This window comes from Cibotium barometz, chromosome 48, assembly GCF_041138505.1.
Source record: "Cibotium barometz isolate CiBa-2024 chromosome 48, ASM4113850v1, whole genome shotgun sequence".
NCBI lineage: Eukaryota > Viridiplantae > Streptophyta > Polypodiopsida > Cyatheales > Cibotiaceae > Cibotium > Cibotium barometz.
The window spans coordinates 12359099-12381338 of record NC_141093.1 but is presented as its reverse complement, the minus strand read 5'-3'; the positions used below and the strand labels follow the sequence as shown (position 1 = coordinate 12381338).

Below are 22240 nucleotides of genomic sequence, written 5' to 3'. Positions count from 1 at the left end.
AGGCGCTGAGCCTTGGAAAGAGCTTCTCTTGCAGCGGCTGTGCAGGCTCGGGCTCCCCCAGCAGGGGGCACTTGGGCACCAGAGATTCGATGGATCTTCATAGAGATGAGGAGGACAGGCCTCAGTAGAGGATGGGAGGACAGATTTGCCTTGAGCATCCTGAGAGCTTGGGAGCTGCTGAGACCGGGGCTCTCTCAGAGACCTCCTTCTTGTGTTGAGGAGCGGGCCAGACAGCCGCTCATCTGGAGCCCAGCAGTTCGCACAGTGCAGGGTCATATGCTGGGTTCTCGGCCTCGTCTAGCCTGGGGACCTTTGGCGGCAGGTCCAGCACGTAGCTTTGGAGACTGGCAGGCCTTCTGCAGTCTCCCAGAGGAGATCCAGGTGGAGAGGCTGAGTCACTTCAGAGGGGGGTTGATTATGAGGGATGACATTCAGGAGGCACTCACAGAGGAGTGGTTCATGCCTATCGAGCTAGTGGCCCCACGGTGGATGGGAGCCTTTACATAGTTGGAGATCCTGATTGCTGCCAGAGCTTGCACTGAGGATGGCAGATGCCTCTACTATGAGATTTAGGATGAGGGCAGACTTCAGAGAGTGGAGGTGGAGTCGCCTTTGGTTGCAGAGTGCACCTTTCAGAGGATACGGGTAGTGGCCGCCGCTTCTCGGAAGTGGCATATTGACCCAGACCCTGCAGATGTGCTCCCGGATTGGCGCATATGGGCATATGCAGCGCGCCCCTTTGGCCCGGCTCCAGTGGGACCCTGGTGAGTTCGAGTGGCATGATCCTTATGCATCCCTTGAGGCCACAGAGATTACATTTTTTCAGTATACTGTTCGGTTGGGGCGGCATATTTTGACGGCGAGGAGGATGGTCTCTCCAGCTGCAGCGGGACACTGGCGGCTACAGGGACTCTCACAGGAGTTCTTGGAGGATTTTTGGGCCCGGCTCTGGGCTAGTCAACAGGCCCGCAGGATCTCGACTTTCCAATGGCTGGTCGCCCCACAGGGGCTCAGCAGTTGGCGCCTGGCTTGTCTACAGCGGTCTTCCGGCGGCCTGCGTCCGATGCGGCCACCCTATGGAGACACAGAGACATTGCCTATGGACTGCCCTCAGGCGCAGCAAATTTGGCTGCGGATGCTGCGTATTCTGGCCCCCCTCTCTCCAGAGGGTATGTATACGTGGGGTGCCGCTGCTTGGTCGACTTCGTCAGGGCATGCTATGGGCTATGAGACGGAGCAGGACAGCCACGCCATCAGATTCATTAGGGGCCGGCCTCGCCTTGTTCCTTCACCATTTCTCGTCCGCCAGCTGGACACAGGAGAGGGATCTACGATGGGAGCTCCTCAGCAGCCTCACCATCTGGTTCACCTGGAGGGCCCGGTGTTTCAGGGCCTTTGAGGGGAGACTGGAGCCACTAGCAAAGACTGTTCAGGGGATTTGGCAAGAGTTGATCCACATCTTGCGAGGACAGTATGACCGCATCCAAGGCGACTCGGATGAGGCGATCTTGCGGCGTCAGGCCTTTCACACCACCTGGCGCAGCGGCCCCTTCTATACCCTACACGCGGGGTCCCCCCGTTGGCACTACAAGCCACCCGTTTGGCTTTTCTCCCCTCCTATTGTATGATATAGTCCCTCAGTTCTTTGTACTGATACTTGTACTTTTCAGCACTTAGGGAGAGTCTCCCTGGCTGCCTTGCTTTGCTCTCTACTCTGTTTTTCTTGTGAGCAGGAGAGGATCTTTTGTAGCCCTTCGGGCGTTTTTTATAACTAATGAAAGGATCTTTTCTCGGGAAAAAAAAAGAACCACTGTAGCATCTGTGCATACCAAGATCCAGTGTGACGCCAGCTGTCTGGATGCCTCAAAAGCTCAGCGGGATAATCTCTCCGTGGGCATCTCCCTCATCCTGTATATAAAGGAGATCGTCTCGAACAATGCCTCCACTGCCATAGGTGGTGCAGCAAACTCAGCTCGAACAATGTCGTGCGGGACGGATGGTTTGCTGCGTATCATCCTCGAGAGCATCAAGATCTATGGTCTCTCTAGCTGTACCCATGTGGAGGCTGCAAGCCCTGGTGCCCAAACCGCTGCTGCATACATCAAGGCTGGTGTCACTAATGTATCAAAGAGCCACCCCTTCGTGCGGGGTTCCTGAAAATGTGCCTGATCACACTGACGCTCAAGGCCAGCAAGAGTTGCATACCCCCGGGTCACTCTGTCTCGGACTGCCTGAGCCATGGAGAAGCGTCCAGCTGAGCTAGTAAATGTGATGCCAAGGTAAACATAAGAGCTCACCACCTCGACCCGCCCTCCTGCTAATGTGAGAGTAGTGTGGCTCTGACTGCGGGTGAAGTGTGGAAGATCATAACCTTGGTTTTCCCAAGGTTCACTGTGAGCCCTTGCTGTGCGCAGAAGTCATCAAGAGCCACAAGGTGTCTTTGAAGCCCAACCTGCGTGTCGGATACCAAGACGATGTCATCAGCATAAAGCATAACATGGACAGTAATACCTGAGAGCTCAACCCCAGAGCCTCCTCCCTGTGTGATGTAATCGACCACCTCATCAATATAGAGCCCAAAGAGCGTGGGGGAGAGCGGGCACCCCTGCTTCACACCAATGGTGCTAGCAATTGTGTCGGACAAGCCTCCTGGGCATCGGACTCTCCCAAAGACCTGCTCATATAGCCTGTATATGCCCCATGTCTGAAGGTATGCCTAGTGTCTGTAGTCGCCGAAAGAGGCACTCTCTGGGCACAGTATCAAATGCCTTGCGGAAATCCACAAAGCAACAATAGAGCCATTGCCTCCGTGCCTTGGCCTGATCAATCAGGCACCTCAATGTAAAAATGTGGTCAATGGTCGAGAAGGCTCGACGGAAGCCTGCCTGGCCTGCTGCTCTCAATCTCCCAACCTATGCATAAGTGCTCAGCTCTGCCTCCAAAACTGGCCCGTATAGTTTGGCCAATCATGATGGTCTTGTAGTTCCCGGGGTCTAGTACATCTCCCGCTTTATGGATCGGCACAATAGTGTACATCGTCCACTCAGCCGGAAACCCCTCTGACACAGCTCTGTTGAAGAGATGAGCAAGAAATGGTGCCAATGTATCAATAGCATAGATGAGATGCTCTCCCTGTAATCCTGTATGATCTGTCGCCCGTCCATGTTGGAGTCGGCATATGGCCCTCCTAACCATAGGTGGGGTGAAGAAGGTGGAGACTATGGAGCATGGCTCTGTGGGTTGTGGTATAGGGGGTTGTGCAGGCACATCATAAAGTCTCTCTGCATATGTCTGCCAGGTCTGAGGATCGGCAATAGGTGTGGGAGGACGGGGCTCTCTGAGTCTCCTCCAAGCAGCAGCAGCATCTCTGCTCATGAGCACGGGATGTGTGTCCCAGTACTGAGCCTCCTCATAAGCTCGCCGCTTACTGCGGGTGAGAGTATGCATCCTCCTGCCTGCCTGCCTCTGGGTGATCTCCCCGCGAGCCCTCTGCACTCGGAGACTGCGGTAAAGGTTTCTGCACTCATCATCATACCATCGGTTCTGGGGCATGCTCCCAGATGTAGGTGGCTGTCCTGTCTGTATGGGAAACTCCTCGCGGCTGCGGAGTACAATACATGTGAGAGCTGGGAGGTGAGCATGGCCATGGGTGCCGATGGATCTAAGGCAAGTAGCTGATCATGAACATGATAGTCGTACACCTCGGCTAGCTCCTGAGTGAAGTGAAAAATAGTGCGTGGTGGCTGTATGATGGGTGGGTGGGTCTCCAGTAAGCTCCTGAAAGTGGGGGATAGGTATGTATGATCCGCCCCAATGGGGCATGGTGGTACGGTGAAGTGAGACACCATATCTGCTGCCTCCTGGGATCCCATCACATAATCCACTGTACTACTGTCGCCTCCCACTGGAAAGCAAGTCAACCCACCTGAATCTGGCCACTGAGTCATCCCGTTATAAATAACGAGATGGTGTCGGGCCCCAAGCTCCAACAAATGTTGCCCATATCCAGTGCTGTCACCTCCTCCATCAGCGGAGATCCGAGTGGTCCCTGTATCCTCTGTAGCTAGCGGCTCTAGTCTCAAGGGATCCTCAAAGTCTCAGATCTCACACTGTCTGCTCTGAGTCCGTGCATTGAAGTCCCCCATCAAGAAGACTTCTCCCAGTGTCAAATAGTGTAAGATCTCCTCAGATAAGACAGAGTATGGAGACTCACTAGCCTCTCCTCCACCCGGCTCCTCGGTGGTGGCAAACCGCGACCCCTTCGGAGGAAAGTAGCAAAGGGCGATATAAATCCATCTGGTCTCCGAGAGGCGTAAGCTAATCCACATGTATCTCGCCTCCGAGTCTCGTGCTACAACTCGAACATGCTCATGCAACCCATGTCTGAAAAGCACTGCAATACCTCCTGAACCTCGGGAGGTGGCCTGTCTCATCCCCTGTCGGTGAGCTGACTCCCACTGATAACCCTCAACCTGTGGTAAGCGCAGATTGCTATGTGTATCTCTTTGTCTTCATGTTGTTTCCTCCGTGTCTCATAGGCCAGATGGCACTATTCGGCCCTCTTCCCATCAATGTAGATGTGATAATCCCTATAATGTGCCTTCTTCCCTTCTTTGCGTGCCGCCTTGATCTTCGGCATGCATAATCTTCTGTGCTCCAGTTGCATCCATGTGAGGTCATCATCGAAGTAGATGGGGTCCCCTGGCAAGCTCCTCAAGATAGCCCGTCTTCTCATAAAGCTCATCCTACTCTCCTCGTCCGGGAACTGTAGCACTAAGGCCTTGCCTTTGGTGGAGTCCTTTGGGGTTGTCCTCCATACTCTAGTGAATGGGAGCGGCTCATCCTCCTTTAGTCCTAGCTTGGTACATAGGTTCCGCCCGTCAATCTCGGGCGTGGAGGTAGTGCTCTCTGGTATCCCTGTGACTCGGATGTTGAGGCGCCGGATCCGTCGCATCTTCTCTTCATCAAGAGTAGACTGCATCATGTGTGCATCTTCTTGTACCTCCTTCTTGATGTTCTTCTTCATCACTTGTACATCTTCTTGCACCTCCTTTTTGATGTTCTTCTTCATCACTTCTACCCATCCTTCGCGGGCCGCCTCCATTTTCCCCTCGATTGTGTGGGTGAGGGTTTTGGTGATCTCTTCTTTGATTGCCTCTTTGTCCACCTCAAGAGTCTCTCCTTCCTCCTGTGGACGATCGCGTAAGGATGCCACTTCGCCCTTCAAAAGGTTGATTTCCTCCTGCATGGCAAGCTTTTCCTTCTCCCACTCCTCTTGCATGGTAAGCTTCTCTTCCTTCCATATTTCCGCTTCGGCCTCCAGCTTCCCCATGCGCGTCAATAAGTCCTTGATGGCGGTGATGGTGCTGTCCAATGTCTTCTTCTGGTCCTTGATAAGATCCCTAAGGATATGATCAAGCTGATTGATTTTGTCATCTAAAGACCCTCCCATTGTAGAGGGAGGGAATGTTTGAAAGGAGAAGATATCATACATCGCCGATGCTGAGGCTGTGAATGGCGTGAACATGTACCCTGAGTCTGAATGAAAGCGAGCTAGCCTCTCCTATGTCTCCATCTGGTGTCTCATTCGGATAGCTGCTCTCTCGGGGTGACGGAGTCGGGGTGCTCTATGTCCAGTCTGTCTAGGTCTCCTCCTGGCTCTCAATTCCTCTGCTCTCTGTGCGGTCACCCCACGTGGTACATCAGCTGGCACTGGCATAGCTCTCTGGAAGAAATCTGTGAGCTGGGACTATCTCCCACCCCTAGTGGGAGCGGGTGTCTGGAGGAGTCTCTCTCGAGAACTATGAAGCTCTAGTAGTAGTCTGCCAAGCTGCCGCTGGTCCGAGGCCTCCATCAACTGATGTAGTGAAGAGTGCTCCTCAAACAATCCTGCATATCTATCTGAGCCCCTGGTGGGCTCTACATCTACATACAAAGTGATCCTCAGTCTCCACCTCCTCGCGGCACAATCTGCATATCCGCTCAGCTCTGGGAACCCGTGCCGCTCTGCATTAGCTAGTGAATATTTCTTCCGAATCAAATATCGGTTGGATGGCTGGGCGGGGCCCGGGGAATCCAACGGTGTAACAAGAATTGCAACTGAAGAAAGATTATTGAAATGGTCCCAGCCTCTATCTCTAGCTGATGTGATGAGACTCGTAGGTGTCCAATAGCAACGCGAGAGCTGTGTGGCATGTATACATCCATGTACCGCGGTCGATGTATAAACCCATCCCCTGAGAGAGAGAGAGAGAGAGAGAGAGAGAGAGAAACTGTACACCGTATGGGATCCCGAATTACCCACTGAAGGGTTCCCTATCCCGTTATTGAGATAGTATTTGCTTTATTATCTATCTTTAAAGAACTCGACGGTGTGACTGACGATAAGCCAAACGCAAGACCTCTGAAGACCAAGTGTTGGGCTGAACTGTACACTGTTGTAGAAGCGCCAAAGATGTCCAATCTCGAGCCTATGCACTCTTCCCAATGGAATGAGAAGAGGATGCAAAGCTGAGGCTGAGAGAGGGGCTGTTTGGGACTGTTCTAGACTGATTATGAATGCTGTAACTGTTTATGAATGCTGCATTTTACCTTCACCAAGTGGCTGGAGCAAAACGATGAGATGATGAATGCAGAAAACTGTATGGATGTAGAAAACGCAAGGTGAACTGCTGGCTGAATGCTGAACTGATGCGTTTTGCTGATGTAGAAGTGCTGAATGCTCATGCGTTTGAGGCGCCTAGGGCTGTAGGAGACAAACGCCGAGGGATGGTGGCTGAAACTGCAATCGCTTATAGGAATGCCAAGAATGCTCCTATCCCCTCGAATCATGACAGGCTCAGGAAAACCTTTAGAGATAATAAAGGTGTCCTGCCCCCAATTGGGAATAGGTTCGTACTGACGAAACCACTGAATTCCTAAGATTATGTCACACCCCAACAGAGGCGAGACAATGAAATCTCGTTGGAATGAGGCCTTCTGAACTTCAAAGGCAAATTGTTGTGCCTTCTGAGAAATGTGGGTGCGGAGACCAAGTGTAAACCCGTCCACATCCAGATGATATGGGACTAATGTGCAGCTCATTTTGTTAGCCAACTGGGGAGAGATGGCATCCTCAGAACTGCCCATATCGAAAAGGACTACAAACTGTCGGCCCTTGGCAGAGCCATAAGCTCGGATGAGACTTTTCTGTGCAGCATCGCTCTCACCCTCCTGCTTAGCATCAAATACCACGGATGGCATAGGATGCATAGAAGGTAAAAGCTACACCGCATTGGTGGTAGTAGGCGGGGTTGGAGGAGCTGGGGAGGCTGTGGCAACTGTGGCAGAAGGGGCTTTAGCGGCTTGTTCCACTTGCCATTTGTGGCAATCCTTCTTACCATTCCCTATGATGTGACAGAAAAAACATCTGTTTTCTGACTGATACTTCTTTTGCTTCTCTGGAGGAAGATAACCTCCATTAATGCTTACTTTAGCCTTTTCATCGAGGGTTTTCTTAGGCTTAGATTCTTTATTTTCTTACCCCTTGAACTGGAGCTATTACTGCCATCCTTCTTAGCATCTTTAGAAGATGCATTACCTTTCCCTAGCTGTGCAGCGGATTACTGATGTTGGGGTTTGGTACTGGACTAGGATGACTGCTTGGGCTTGCCTTCGTTAAACGTTTATCTTCATTTCTTCATTCTGAGAAAGAGTCAAAGCTCGGTCATATGTACTGGGTTCAAAGTTACGAACTGTGAACTGAATGTTAGGATCCAATCCACGAATGAATTGCTTCATCTTGGCCTGCGCAGATAGCCCTAACTGCTGTGCTAAAGTAATAACCTTGCCGAAAAACTAAAGCACTGGGGATCCGTTCTGTCTAAGTCCATAGAACTCATCTGCCAGACCTGTCATGTACTGGGACGCGAGGAATCTGGTCTTCACGTCATGGACAAATGTATCCTAGCTAAAAGTTGTGAGACCTGTGGTCTGGTCTCTATAAAGATTAGACCAATGCTGCCACCAAGTGACTGCCTCACCTGTGAGATGGGGAGCCGCTACGTGGACTCTATCCTGAGGATCTGTGATCCTAGCTAATGAAAAATGAGCAGTAAATTGATGAATAAACTGATTAACTGCTAAATGATCACACTTACAATCATACTTACTGAAATTTGGTTGCCTGCGAATGACGGTAGTTGATGCTGCGGACTGCATGGCTAGTGGCACCTGAGGTGGGGGAAGATGAAGAGAGGTGCTGGTATCTAAGATGAATGGCCTCCTTTTCCCTTTGGTGCTCAAGTAACATACGTTCTCGATCGAGCTCTCGTTGGTGCTCCCGACGTCGATCTTCGTCGATCCTACATTGGGCTTCCTCATAGTCCCGTCTTTCTGCTTTTTCTTGTTGTTTTCTTGCTTCTGCTTCTGCTTTTTCTTCTCTCCTTCGGACCACATCTTCTCTTCTTTGTTGTTCCATCTGAAAGAAGAGAAAGATGTAGTCGGGGACTGCTGGAGGCAGAGGAGGACGTGCTGCTGTTGCCTCTAAGAGTTGGAGACCCTCCATGTGCAGCTAGTTCTGAGCTCTAAGAAGAGCTATGGTGTCTGCTGTAGTCGGAAGAGCAAGGTCTCCTTCGGCGGAGATGTCTTCCGGCTGATGGGTACTCTCCTTTGTAGACATAATGCTGAAGTCGGTGGTCGTGCCGGAACGCAATCTGACCATCCAAGAATGCCCTCACGCTAGGATACGGTGTGTGGACAAGCTGAATCTGATACCAATGTAACATGCAGCGGAAGTATTCGTATTGGAGGATCCTGTCACACAAATGCTCACACCGTCTTCTGTATCCTGAGTTTCGCGAGTTTAGCAATCCACTTTAATGACTTCAAACTTTAAAGAGATGTAGAGAGAGAGAGAGAGAGAGAGAGAGAGAAACTGTACACCGTATGGGGTCCCGAATTACCCACTGAAGGACCCCCTATCCCGTTACCGAGAAAGTATTTGCTTTATTATCTTTAAAGAGACTGACGATGTGACTCACGATAAGCCAAACGCAAGACCTCTGAAGACCAAGTGTTGGGCTGAACTGTACACTGCTGTAGAAGCACCAAAGATGTCCAATCTCGAGCCTATGCACTCTTCCCAATGGAATGAGAAGGGGATGCAAAGCTGAGGCTGAGAGAGGGGCTGTTTGGGACTGTTCTAGACTGAGTATGAATGCTGTAAATGTTTATGAATGCTGCGTTCTACCTTCACCAAGTGGCTGGAGCAAAACGACAAGATGATGAATGTAGAAAACTGTATGGATGCAGAAAACACAAGGTGAACTGCTGGCTGAATGCTGAACTGATGCGTTTTGCTGATTGTAGAAGTGCTGAATGCTCATGCGTTTGAGGCGCCTAGGGCTGTAGGAGACAAACGCTGAGGGATGGTGGCTGAAATTGCAATCGCTTATGCTCCACAAGAGCCAGTCGGCTAGCTACAAAGTTGGCCGACTGCTCATGTCCACATTAAATGCATGAAATATGTATAAAATGCTGAAAATGATGGGCAAATTACCAGAAAATTCCTAGTAAATATCATGATAAATACTAGATGATATCTGGGGTGTTTGCCATGGTCTAGATGCAATTTATGAATGATGTGCAATATGCAGAGAATGCAGAATGCTTTCTAATGCAAACCCTAAGGTTTCTACTGACTGTATATACATGAATGCATCTCTTTAAGTGGGTTAAGGGACTTAGACTAACTGACTGACTTGCTATGGCTAAGAATGACCTACGTAGCTCGTGCCTGACTTATCCTAGACTAAGGATTACAATGGGGTCACGGCATACGACAAATATCATCCTGAATGGAACTAATGCTGTACAATGTTGCACTGATGATGATGAGCCAGTTTGTCACCATGCACTACACTGCAGAGTGCATGTATTCAAGCTTCTGAGGCCTCCCAACAAGAAGATGGACGGAGAAGTCATCACCAATTGGACCTGCATGCCTCGTTGGCAGCAACAGGTGGTTCAGATGTTTTTCAGTTCCATTTGGTGAGTAGGGCTTTGGCACGTGTCGGTCTCTTGTGGTGGGAAGACCACCTTAGGCACCACTATGTCACTTGCTCGGATGACTACCACAAGGCGGTCTTGAAGTAGTTTATTCCCGTAGATTACCAAAGTGATTTGAAGAAAAAGTGGAAGCATTTTATGCAGAAACATGACGAATCAATAACCGATTATCTCATCCATTTCTAGAAGCTTTTGCTCATGCTCTCGAGGATTGTCCAACAGTCAAAGCAGGTTGAGCATTTTGTGGATGGTTTGAAACCATCCTTGCACGCAAATATCGTGCACATCAGGCCCGTTATCTTCTAGACACGGTTCATCTTGCTACGACCATTTGCACATCAGGCCCGTTATCTTCTAGACACGGTTCACCTTGCTACGACCCTCTAGACACAATAGAGTTCCAAGTGTGGGACTCAACAACAGGGGCAACAAAAAGGCAAAGACAAGGGTAGTCAATCCAAGGCCAAGGATCGTAAGGACAAGGCAAGGTGGGGAGCTTCGCCTTACCCCTGAAGAGCGTTGCGTGCCAGGATGGTTGTTGGACAATGCTTTTATTGTGACTCCACCAAGCATATTGGAAGGGAATGTCCAAAGAACACAAAGAAGTAGAATGGCAAAGAAAAGGAGAAGGCCAATTCATCCACCATCCCACAACAGTCTTCACCAGCACCATCTCTCCGCTCCCGCTGCTACTAGTACCATGATTTCTCTTCACTTGAACCGGTCTAGGAGGTTCTCGCTTGGCATGATACAATGATGTGCCAAGGGTTGATTCATGGACGTCTAGGAGCCTCAGATGACATCTTTGAGACCATGTGGTTGAGCAGTTGAAGCTGACTACGATGGTGTACACTAGTGACGTAGTCCTAGCCATTGCCACAAGTAAGCGGAAGAAATCGAACCAATTTTGGGTTGTCTTGGAGGATGCCTTTGGGAAGTTTTTTGAACGTCGGACGTTCAAGGTGGTGCCTTTGGATCAGGTGAATGTTAATCTAGACCACCCATGATTGTATGATCATGCGAGCGCACAAATTGACTTTCCAGGTTTGACCAAATATATGCCCCTCGCCCATGGCCTCTCAAGCCAAATGGGAAGCAATGAAAAAATGGGCTGTAAAAAATGCAAGGTAAATTTACTTGAAAGCAAAACAATAGGGAGAAACATTATAATTAAAAAAGGAACATCACTAAACTAATAAAACTAAGGTTTATTTGCAATCCTTACCCTATGTCTTGAGCTGCCTTTGCCGGGACATATAACTTTCTACTCAACACCTGCAAAGCACAAATAGCAAAATTCAAAATATTGCTGCTACCACCCTATTTTATCTATCATAAAAAAACTCAACCCTATGTTAATCCAATGACTACTCTTCAAAATGGTATGCATGCACACACACACACACACACATACATATATTTCTTTCTTTCTTTCTAAGTGTCGGTATATTGTATTTTTATTTGTGTACATATGCGGTCTAGAAAGAATTGGATAATTTTCTCCCATTAAGCCCACCGGGGAAGGTTACTAGAGAGCTAAATAGATGGGGTTGCAAGGGTGGTGAGGTAAGTGCCTAGGCAAGACCCCATCAGCAGAACAACACTTTATATTATAGTTAATTTGTTTGAATTTGAAGACCTTGTATTTCTTAGATCTCTAATTATTTAACTTGCAAAATATAAGATATAGAGGTAATTTTCACCCTTTCTCTTGCCACAAAAAAGAAAACCACAATATTCATGGGATGGTAACCCTACCTGGCTCCAACTACCAGGAGCAGCACAGAGATCCACCACATGCTTAACACCTACACACACCAAAGGAAAAAAACGATTTAATTTATATGATTTCAACACCAAAAACCTACACACTCTGTACAAATGGTTTTAGCATGTTTTTTTGCAGTCACTCATGCATTATAATAACATGAAATTGGATAATTTGGCCTTTCTCGGGTCAAAGAGAAGAGGAGGCTTGCAGGCTTAAGCCAAGCAAGCACTGTTGTTGGGGTTTTTTTAGAGGAGGAGCTACTTGAGAGGCCGGGAGTACAAAAGTCAAGCAACCACGTGGCTTTTTGTGACTACTACTAAGAAAGAGAAAAGAGAGCTAGTTGCCAAGCAATTGTAACCAGGGAAGAAGCCTGGTGGACATTGCTTCCTGCCTGCTGAGTGTCTATGTGGCAGAGAGCCACTTCCATTCCAAACCAAGAAAGAATGTGCAGCACCATATCAGCATATGACCCTGTGTATGAGGTAAACTAGCCATGACCAACTGATGGTAATGCCCGCCACACCCAATACCAATCTGATGGCCAAGAGAATATCAGGCCTCTGTGATGGAAGCATATCATGGCGTCGAAGAGCCTCCTAGATCTGTATCTATCGGGTAGAGGTTCATGATGCTTTGGCACGCCCGTGTCATGGCTATAAATATTAAATACATGAAGTCATTAATCAAGTTCAATAAGCAGTCATTCACGCATTCATCTTCATAGCATTCAATAGAAGTTATGTAAGGGGCCAGAGGTCAACCCCTTTGGAGCTGACCAAGGGCCCAAGCATGTACAGACAACCATGTCACCTTTTTGTACCATATTAAATACAAGAAAACCCTGACACAATCTCTCTCTCTTCTTCTCTCATGTTTAATCAACATCTTGTTCTTAATGAAGCTTCGGGCTATGGATCAGTACAGTTCCGCACATGCAACACTAAAGTAGCCAATCACGATATGCATGGCATGTGACATATGTATATGTATGTATCTCAGGATCTCAACGAATCCATTCCCCAAAACTCTTAGGAAGTGGTCCCTATAGAACTAGGATTTCATGCCAAGCTTTGGCGAAGGAGAGGCCCATGTCCAATGTATGTGAAGCCCTAGTAGATCCAATAAGATAATCTGGTTGATAGCCTATCATGAGAGGTTCAAGAATGGAGAGTCCAGACTATACTGAAAAGGAGGAAGACGATCCACCTGTGTGTATCAAACCATTCAACTACCTCGGAGTACCTTGCTGGCAATAATGATGATGATGGTGATGGTGCTAATGACAGGGAGGGTAGTCCAGCCAGCGTAACCCACTCCTTCTCCTGATGTAACTACATAGAAGACTCTAATGCTAGCCAACCTAACATAATCCCTCTCCCTCTCCTCCTGATCTAACTACATAGAAGGCTCTAGTGCTAGTCTCGGGAGGTGATCCTTGTCAATGTATACATGCCCGATATATGTGATGATATAGAAGAGGACATCCATGACCAGTGGTGATGGTGATGGTACGCAGGTCTACATAGAGAGAGAGAGAGAGAGAGAGAGAGAGAGAGAGTTATATTAACGTCTTCAAAAGACCCAAAGGGTCTATGAGACCAAAATGATGTGTACATAGTGCCCATGAAATCAAGTCATGGATGAAATAAGAAAAAGCAACAATAAACTAAAAAACCGAAAGCTAAGATCTTAGACTCTTGAGAATATACAAGATGACAAACCTAGATCCTACTATGCCACGCATAGGGTACAATAAGTAATTGGATATGAGAGAGCTGAGTAAAAACAACCAATCAACCCTGTATGTCAGGCAAGGGCCCATCCAGGATGTCCATCATGGGTGATATTGTCACAAACCTCTAGAGATCTGTGGCGTGCGGAAGGATTTCCAGGATGTTGTATTGGAAGAATTCAAGAGCATCATGGATTCACTCATGGAAGAGTTGGTGACTCTAATGAGTGATTAGAGTTAGTGACTCTAAGTTAGTAAGAAGTGTTGGTGACTCTGTCTACTGAGTTTGTACACTCATGCAAGGGTTAGTGACCCTAGTGAGAGTTTGTGAACTCATGCAAGAGTCGGTGACTTGGTCAGTGAGTATGTGAGTTCATGAAAGAGTTGGTGACTGTTCAATGAGTATGAACTCATGCAAGGGCAGTTGCTCTAGTGAGTTCAGTATTTGGATCCAGCATGGGTGGTACCCATGGTCGCAACTATTTTGGTGTACAGGATGGCGAGTTGGGAGATTTAATCCAAATCATTGCGCACACGCATTTGCCTGTGAAATGCACTTGCATGTGTGACTTGTTTTGTTTGCATGGACATTGCCTGGCATTTAGCCTATGAATGTGTGACGGCATCAAGGACGCCTGGACACCCCGTGGACGCATGTGTGCACACCTATTTGGGACTAAGGTGGTGATTTTATGTGTTTTGCAGGTGGTAAGTGTGCACACGCAACCTTATTTAATTATTATTTCCTTTGTCTTCTAAAGTTTATGGTTGCAGGTTCAAACTCATTAAAGTTTGGGCGGACAAACTTATAAATTATCAAAGAGTTCACATCGGGCTAGACTTTATTAATGTACGAGGACCAGTTGTAAGTGATGGGCAACTGGGCACTGGACCAAAAGCCCACAAGTTGCTAAAAGTGGCTAAGGAGGTATTTTTAGTTGTTTTTTTGGGAGCATGGTGTGCTGAACAAGTCAGGGCAGCCAAATAGAGCAAGTCCACTTCTTTTGGGGAGAGCTTAGGGCTGTTGGACAGCAAGGAGAAGAGACTTAAAGCTGGCCAACTGCTCTATTGATGCCAAACAGCTGGTCGACTTCATGAATATGTGCTGCATGGCTGGTCGACTACCAAAACATGTGCTGTAGGGCTGGTTGACAGGGATTTCTCTCTTTCTTGTGCTGGCCGAGTTGTATACAGGCTATACAGAGCCAATCGAGTTGCATACAAGCTCTCTAGGGCTGGTCGATAGCTTCTCTTGCTTCTCTACAGGCTGGCTGTGCTGTTTTACTGCATAATTCCAAAAGATATCAAGGGTTTCTTGGGTCGGAACCAATACAATTTGTGCCTAGCCTCAACCCTACTGTCTGGATGCTAAACGATTTGGCCAAAGTGCTGTTTGGGGCTGTTGGATTTCACAATTGTGTGGACAGCCGTGAAACCAAGAAAACAGTTGGTGACTGTTTTGCACTGGTTGGTGACCAAGGGCTTGGTTTCACTAGAAGGCAGTTGGTGGCTGCTTTGCCCTGCTTGAGACAGCATGTATTGATACATGCTCATGATGTGATGGATGTTGAATGTATGTTGTGATTTGGCCACTGGTTTCTGTATTCACACGCCTGCCTGTAACATTGGTGTCAGAGCAAAGGTCTCTTTCTCTACTTGAGAAAGGACCATTTTTGGGCTAACAAAATTTTGGTTAAGCATACAGAATAGATAACATGAGCACTGTAATCCCAACGGGGCGTGCCATGACAGATTCAACCACGTATCCAAGAGATAGAAATATAAAGAGAGAAAGTAGAGAGAAATTAGAGAGGGGGAGAGAGAAGGGTTCAAGGATCTTTGCACAGTACACACACACTGAGCGGCCCGCCCCATTTTAACGAATTTATTCAGGAACAATCCACGAGCTCGCGAGCCAGGATCAATACAACCAATGAATACAAAAACAAACAAATATGCCGATGTAGAATCCCAAGTTGAAGTCAATATCGAGGCACGAGATCTCTGATGCCGAGCACACCACATGGATGACCCACAGGAATCTCTCACCAGGCTAGTACCAGATCCAATATCTGAATCCAAGTCCAACTCCAGATACAAGTCCAAATCCAAATAAAGAGCCAAGTCCAAATCCTAAATCCAGATCCAAATACAAATCCAAGGAACCTCAAGTTTGTTGTAGAAGTACACGAGATGTGTGTAGAAGATGAAGCTTGTTGCCCAATCTGGAGTAGAGAAAACCCTCAAAAGGTCATTAAGAGAAACAAGAACCAATACAGTTCCTTGTGACAGAACAACAATTGTAAGGTGCGGATCTATTGCTGCAGCCAAACAATGTTTAGCAGGTGGTGGCAAGTGCAACTTTTGTCGACGGCACTCAAAAGGTTGGTGGTGACAGCCAGGCAAGTGGCGCACAGACAAGGGGTGCTCGCTAGTAGGCGGTGGCCAGGTGGCACCAACTTTAGGACAAATGACAGCTGGGAACGGCGTGCAGGTGGCAACAAAACCTTTTGTTGCCGTCGTTAGCAGCAACCAAGCGAAGATTCAAGCAGTGCTAGACTTTGTCTTGGCAGCGCCTCAGGAGGTAGCACATACAATTCAAGTGAGGTGCTGCGTAGGTCCAATCCGCTGGTGCAAATCGTACATCAATAGGTGACGGCAGCGAACAACAGGCGGCAAAAATCCCAGGTGTCCGTACACTTCTGTACGGCTGTACAAATCCATACAGTCATTCAGATAGATGATGATGTGGCACAGCCATTGATGGAGGCACTCTGAATCAACGGGCAACGATAAGAAACTGCATGATTTGGTTCATGATCAAGAGGATGATGATGGAGAAGATGATCTCCACGCTTCAACAAAGATTTCAACGCCTTAAAGATGAGGAGGTTGTTCTCCAACTCGATTCTCAAGAGAGGCTCATGCTTCTTTTATACTTGTGGGAAGCCCTCCTTTTTGCTAAAAGCATATCCATGCTTTTGTTTTTTCCTTTTTTCTCTTTCCTTTTCCCTTTTAGCTTTTTATAATAAAATATTACTTCAAATATGGCCAAAGTTCTTGTGCTTTGCTTTTCTAGCTTCAGGGCCTTGCTTTTTGGCCTTAGAACTGCTTTTTGAAAAAGCCCTCCTGTTTTGGAGCTGGCCACCTACTACAGTGTTGTGTTTTGCTATTGTTTTAATTGATCGATTAAAGGCTGGCTGACAACAGATCTCTCTCTCCTCTGGCTGGACAGCAGCTCTTGATTCCAGCAACTGTTCAGCAATCGTACAGCCGTACAGGCCCACACGTGCGATTATCTTCAGGTGTTCTTCACTCTCACAATCTTGACCTGGTTATGGGCAGATTTGGGGCTGTTTTGGAGGAATCTGAGACAGTTTTGAGAGCTCTATTGGGGCTGATTTGAGGCTGCATTTTGGGGCTGTTTTGGCACAGAGTTCAGGGCTGTTTTTGGCTTCGTACCGGGCTGTTTCATGGAATGTTTATGAGCTGATTCATGGGACTGTTTTGAGACAGTTTTCGGATGGCTTTTGTTGCTATGTTTTTATCTTAGCATTGGATAGATATCTAGGCAAGAGATTTGCCGTTGCTTTGTTGGAAAATCCGGTGTTGTACACACCCGCACCTTGGTTTATTGTAAAAGCTTCTATCTAAATAAAGAAGTTCGTTCCTACGGGGGCCGGCCGTTCCGGCTCAGTGCGGTGTTATTATATTGTTTATGGTTATTCTGTTGTGTTTTCATGCTCTATCGGGTATTTGAAGTGGTTGTCCATCGCTCCAGGTCCCCTACTTGTTATAGTGGTATTAGAGCATAGGCTTTCTCGGAAGCAAGAGGCTTTCTTCCAACAATGAGAAAGAGAAAAGATCAGAAGTGGGGACTAAATTGACCAATAGTTTTGCTATTGAACTTATGGACGCAGTCATGAGCATGAGTAGTAGACAGCTTGGTCTAAGGATTTATGGATTCACAGACTTTATCCTCGGAATATGGAGTTGGCTTTATGTGCCCATGTTCAACACTTTTTCCATATGGATTATTGTGGATTATAAATCATGCTTGCAACAAGCTATATGGAGATATATCTCAAGATATCTTATGAATATGGTGACGAGATATTTCTTTTGACCTCCTGACGAACCTGGCAAAGAAAAGCTAAGTATACTTTGAGTTTTGCAAAGTTGCTGCTTTCTGAAATTTGATGTAAGTGTTTTTGGACACTTAACCCTTGTATGCCTGTACAAGGAGAATTGTGTGTTGTTTGCCTTGAACTGTTTCATGTAAACATAATGATTGAAAAGCTTGGTTTATATGGTTTTTCATACGAATATGTTCAATGACTATGGATTAAGTTTTTGGCATATCTTTGCTCGAGGATTTATACATATATGATGGTTTGGCGCATCTATATGGTTATTATTGACTCAGTGATTTTTGGGCTTGAGATCCAGCTCTTTGGCTCCTTTTGCTTGGATGGAGTATGTTTTTGGCTCCCTTTATTTGGGATGCCATGGACTTATAGAATTCATGGATATCTCATGGATAGAGGATTTTTATATGGATTTCTATTGGCGGACGAAATGCCTGTAAAACTATCTGTCGCACAGACATGTTTATGGAGAACCAGGATATGTATGCATGTGACTCATTCTCATCTTATGTTCTACACTTGAGCCCACTTCTCCTTCCAGGTCTGTGATCTGAACACCACCACGGAGTGCAAGTGGTAGAGTGAACTTGAGCCCACCTCTCCTTCAAGGTGTGTGGTCAAAGTACCAACACGGAGTGTATATGGTAGAGTGAACTTGAGCCCACCTCTCCTCCAAAGTGTATGCTCTGAGTACCGACACGAAGTGCATGTGGTAGAGTGGACATGACCCCTTGTTGGCTGGGGACTTGTCTACGCCAAGGGTCATGTGATCTAACATCTCGTTGGGGCAGGGGACTTTGTCTACGCCAACTGTGGATGGATTCATTCATGGAAGGGTGGTAACCCTGGTGAGTGATTGTGTGAACTCATGGAAGGGTGGTAACCTTGGTGAGTGACTTCATGAACTCATGGAAGGGTGGAAGCCTTGGTGAGTGAGGTCTCATGGAAGGGGAAACACTAGCGAGCATGTTTGGTTTCATGGAAGGGTCATTACCTTGGTGAACCATATGGCCATGTGAAGCATGTTTGGTTTCATGGAAGGGTCATTACCTTGGTGAACCATATGGACATGTGAAGCATGTTTGGCTTGGGCATGCATATGGATCTTAGGAGTGGTACTCTTATGCGGTCCAATGGCATGGCAAGATGTTTGGTGGCTAAGTATTCTGCTTCTTTTATTTTTGCAGGTACTTAAAGGTACTTATGGATTTATGGATATTTAGGACACAGCTGACTCTTGTGCCTGTGTCAAGTTAATATCAGAGTTGTTGACTCGGCTTATGGATTTATGGATATTTGGAACACAGTTGACTCTTGTGCCTGTGTCTGCTTATTAACAAAGTTGTTGACTCCGGATATGGATAAAGTTTCTTTCTTGATATGGTTGGCTCTTGTGCCCGTATCTGACTTCGGATCGTGGATATGAAATTATGGCTTTAATGTTGCAAGTATGAAATACTACAATTTGACAGTGCATCTACTATACTTTAAGGATATTTCAGTGGTATCGAGCTTATTCAGTTGCGGACAACTGTCTTATAAGACGGAGGGGATGTCACCATTTGGTCCCTTCACCAGTCTTGACCAGTGTTTCACACCCTGAGCGGAACCAAGGTGTGAATGGGGATTTTCCACCAAAGAAAGCTGGAGCATTTAGTGGCAAAGTTTAGGCTGAAAGACAACTGCATTACATAAGCAACATGGGATTTTTTTTATTTTTTGTTTTTTTTTTGAAAAAAGATCGTTCTATTAGTTAATGAAAAACAGCCACAAAAGGCTAGATACAACCACGAAGGGCTAAATACAAACTCGCCTCATTTAAGGGCAGGAATCAAATGATCAAAAAGGGGAAGAGACACTTCTCCTCTAGCTGGCTGCTGGTCTATGAGGAGAAAACTATCTCATAAGAACGGCGCGCGGGGGGGGGGGGGGGGGGGAACAACCACACAGGTGGTTTGTAATGCCAAGTGGGGTCACCACCTCTATCTGTGAGAAATGGGCCAGGCCTCCAAAGCCTCAAGAAAGCTTCCCACCGCTTCCGCATGTGGTGAGAACCTCCTTGTAGCTTCCCTCACTGACCGCGGAGGGTGTGAATGATATTGAGCCATATGCTCCTAATGGACTCAATCGGTGGAGTGTGAGGTTGGGGGTTAGAATCAACCCAGCCATGTGTGCGCTCTGTGCACACCTCTTTTGCATACAAGGGTGCACCTGAGACTTAAGACTCCCCCCTTTCCATGCACCACTTAGGGTGGTATGCCCTTTAAAAGGGTTGCAGGCAGCATGTGGTAGTACATGCTTGTCAAATAAGACAAGCATACCTCCTTGAAATTTAACAGCTGTTTCCGATCCCATTCCATGTGACTATGTCCTGACTCCTGTATGCTGTTCACTTGTATTTTTGTACTATATTTTAAAAATGTGAAACCTGCAAAAACAATAAATAAAAACTGACTATATTCTATACGGTGTTTTTTCTCATTGAAGTTGCATAAAAATATGTCTAAAATTTTAGACATTTTTTTCCCAAGAATTTGAAAAAGTTCTCGGCCAAAAATAATGTCTAAAATTTGAAGCTGCTCCTGCAGACTTGATACTGATGGGATTTTTATTTTTATTTTTTTTGAAAACTTATCTGCATATTGTTTTTTAAAAAGTAAAACCTGCAAAAATAGGGCTAAGACTGACTGCGACTTGAAAAACAATATTTCTGGATTAGACCTATTAGAAAAGTTGATTCTCCTGCAGATTTTACTTCATATTAAAAGAAAGCGAATTATTTGTAATATATATTATATGTAATGGCAGATAAAGTCTCTGGAATTTTTGCTTTTTATTAAAATTATTTTTCTTAATAAATACTGACCTTCAAATATGTTGAATTCCTCGTCTATTTGGAGGAGCTTGAAGGCGCTGCGTGCTCTCCATCCTTCCTCCTTGGCCTTGCGGTAGTAGATGTCCTGTCAGTACAACAAACCATGGAGTTAGAAGCAAACAAGACTTCAGAAAGAAAAGATAAGGAGAATGGCATGTATACATACACGCTTGTCTTTGGAGGACTTGCCCATAACTTCGCCTTCTTATGCTTCAGTATTTTATGTATCTTGTATGCATGATTCAATATTTAAGCCTCATCACAACGTATTTTATGTATTTTGGGTCCCTCATTCAATTCTTAACCTCCCAAACCCACATCAAAACCTAGTTTTTCTAGAAAAGGAGGAGTTTTGATAGCTTGTGCACATGACTATCTCCCGTCAAGTCCGTCCTACCCAAGAGTGACCTGGTCGGAGTTGGTCGGGGGACGGAGGCCTTTCTTGCACATGAAGGGACAAATCCGATTAGTCATCCAAAAAGTTCTTTTATAAAATAAACAGTTACCTTTCACCACCAACTTCTTACAAGAGACCTTCACTTCCATACAAGGACCTTCACTCAAACACAAACCATTCTAGCCCATGGGGAATCAAACCCCAAAGTAGCATGTTCGCTACTCTGCGCAACCAAGAGGCTTCCCAACCACCCCCTCCCAAGTCAGTAATTGTTCGAAGAAAGTAAACAAAAAGATTGAAACTAGAAATAAGAAACTCACCTGCTTAGCCTACGATCATGTTGCATTCTCAAATGGAAGTCACGAAATAAGGCGGCTCGTATCCTCATGCCCATGATTCGTTTTGATACCCCATGCTAGCCCTTCCATTGTCTCCCCCATTTGCATGAGGATCTAGTTGATCTTGCGGTTCAGCTTCGCCATGCATCTGCACAAAATTATGTAATACACAACATGTTGCTACTACTTTTGGTGCAAAAGGCATGGCCACATTTAAGTCCCTTAAAATACGCCAATGATTTTTTAGGATCCCAAAAGCATTCTCTACCTTAACTCTACCCCTTGACAAATGTTTATCAAATAGTATTTTCTCCCGCAAGTGTTCTCTATCCTTTGACCTACAAGGTTTGACCAAGAAAGTAGTGGGCTTATATGCAAAATCTGCCACAATATATGGCCGTATGGATTCTTCATGCAATTGCAACCTAGGGACATCAACAAGTACCTCTCTTCTCTTTAAACGCTCGTAAAGCCTACACTCTTTAAAGTGTGTTGAGTCATGCATCCCTCCCAGAGCATTGTATACGATACTCCATAATTTATTCCTAGAGTCCACAATACCTTGTAGTATAACACTAGCGAATCTATGTCTACACATATAAGAGAGTTGTTACGTAAAACCCTCAGTCCTCCATAGTTTTAGATTTTCATGCCCAATAGGGTTGGGCTATGTAGTTTTTAATGGCACTTGACCCTATGCCTACCTAGCTTTGAGGTTGCAGGCTTGCACGGTGGTTGAGGACACATTATGTGATTTCACTTGTGGAACATAAGGGTTTAAAGTAGTCTCTGTCATTAGTTCCCTACATTTCATGAGCAAAGAGAAACTAGAGTGGTAAAGAAGCTACCATATTGGGCTCCTCTTGCTTACACTATGTGTGCTTGCTGACCCCGAAAAGAGATATGTCCAAAGCACTAAATTACAGAAAGAA

At 46.3% G+C, this 22240-nt stretch overlaps 2 protein-coding genes across 4 annotated transcripts in view; both read right to left on the bottom strand.

The window, feature by feature from the left end:
* LOC147610819 (S-adenosyl-L-methionine-dependent methyltransferases superfamily protein) overlaps window positions 1–20900 on the bottom strand; it is a 37139-nt gene extending 16239 nt beyond the window's left edge. The window contains exons 1-4 of one of the 3 annotated variants that reach the window (XR_015263916.1): window positions 20740–20900; window positions 20565–20658; window positions 11806–11855; window positions 11273–11322 (exon numbers count right to left, since the gene is read on the bottom strand). Coding sequence is in view for 2 of the 3 variants with exons in the window: in XM_086785428.1 (XP_086641554.1) it covers window positions 11273–11322; window positions 11806–11855; window positions 20565–20658; window positions 20740–20766 (221 nt within the window). In the remaining variant the exon portion in view is untranslated. The remainder of the gene's footprint in view (window positions 1–11272; window positions 11323–11805; window positions 11856–20564; window positions 20659–20739) is intronic. The other 2 variants (XM_086785428.1, XM_086785429.1) reach the window with 2 other exon arrangements.
* Window positions 20901–21354: 454 nt separating this feature from the next.
* Window positions 21355–21906, bottom strand: LOC147610818 (uncharacterized). The gene has a single exon (XM_086785297.1). The coding sequence runs from the start codon at window positions 21904–21906 to the stop codon at window positions 21355–21357; it is 552 nt and encodes a 183-aa protein (XP_086641423.1).
* Between the last annotated feature and the right edge of the window lie 334 nt (window positions 21907–22240).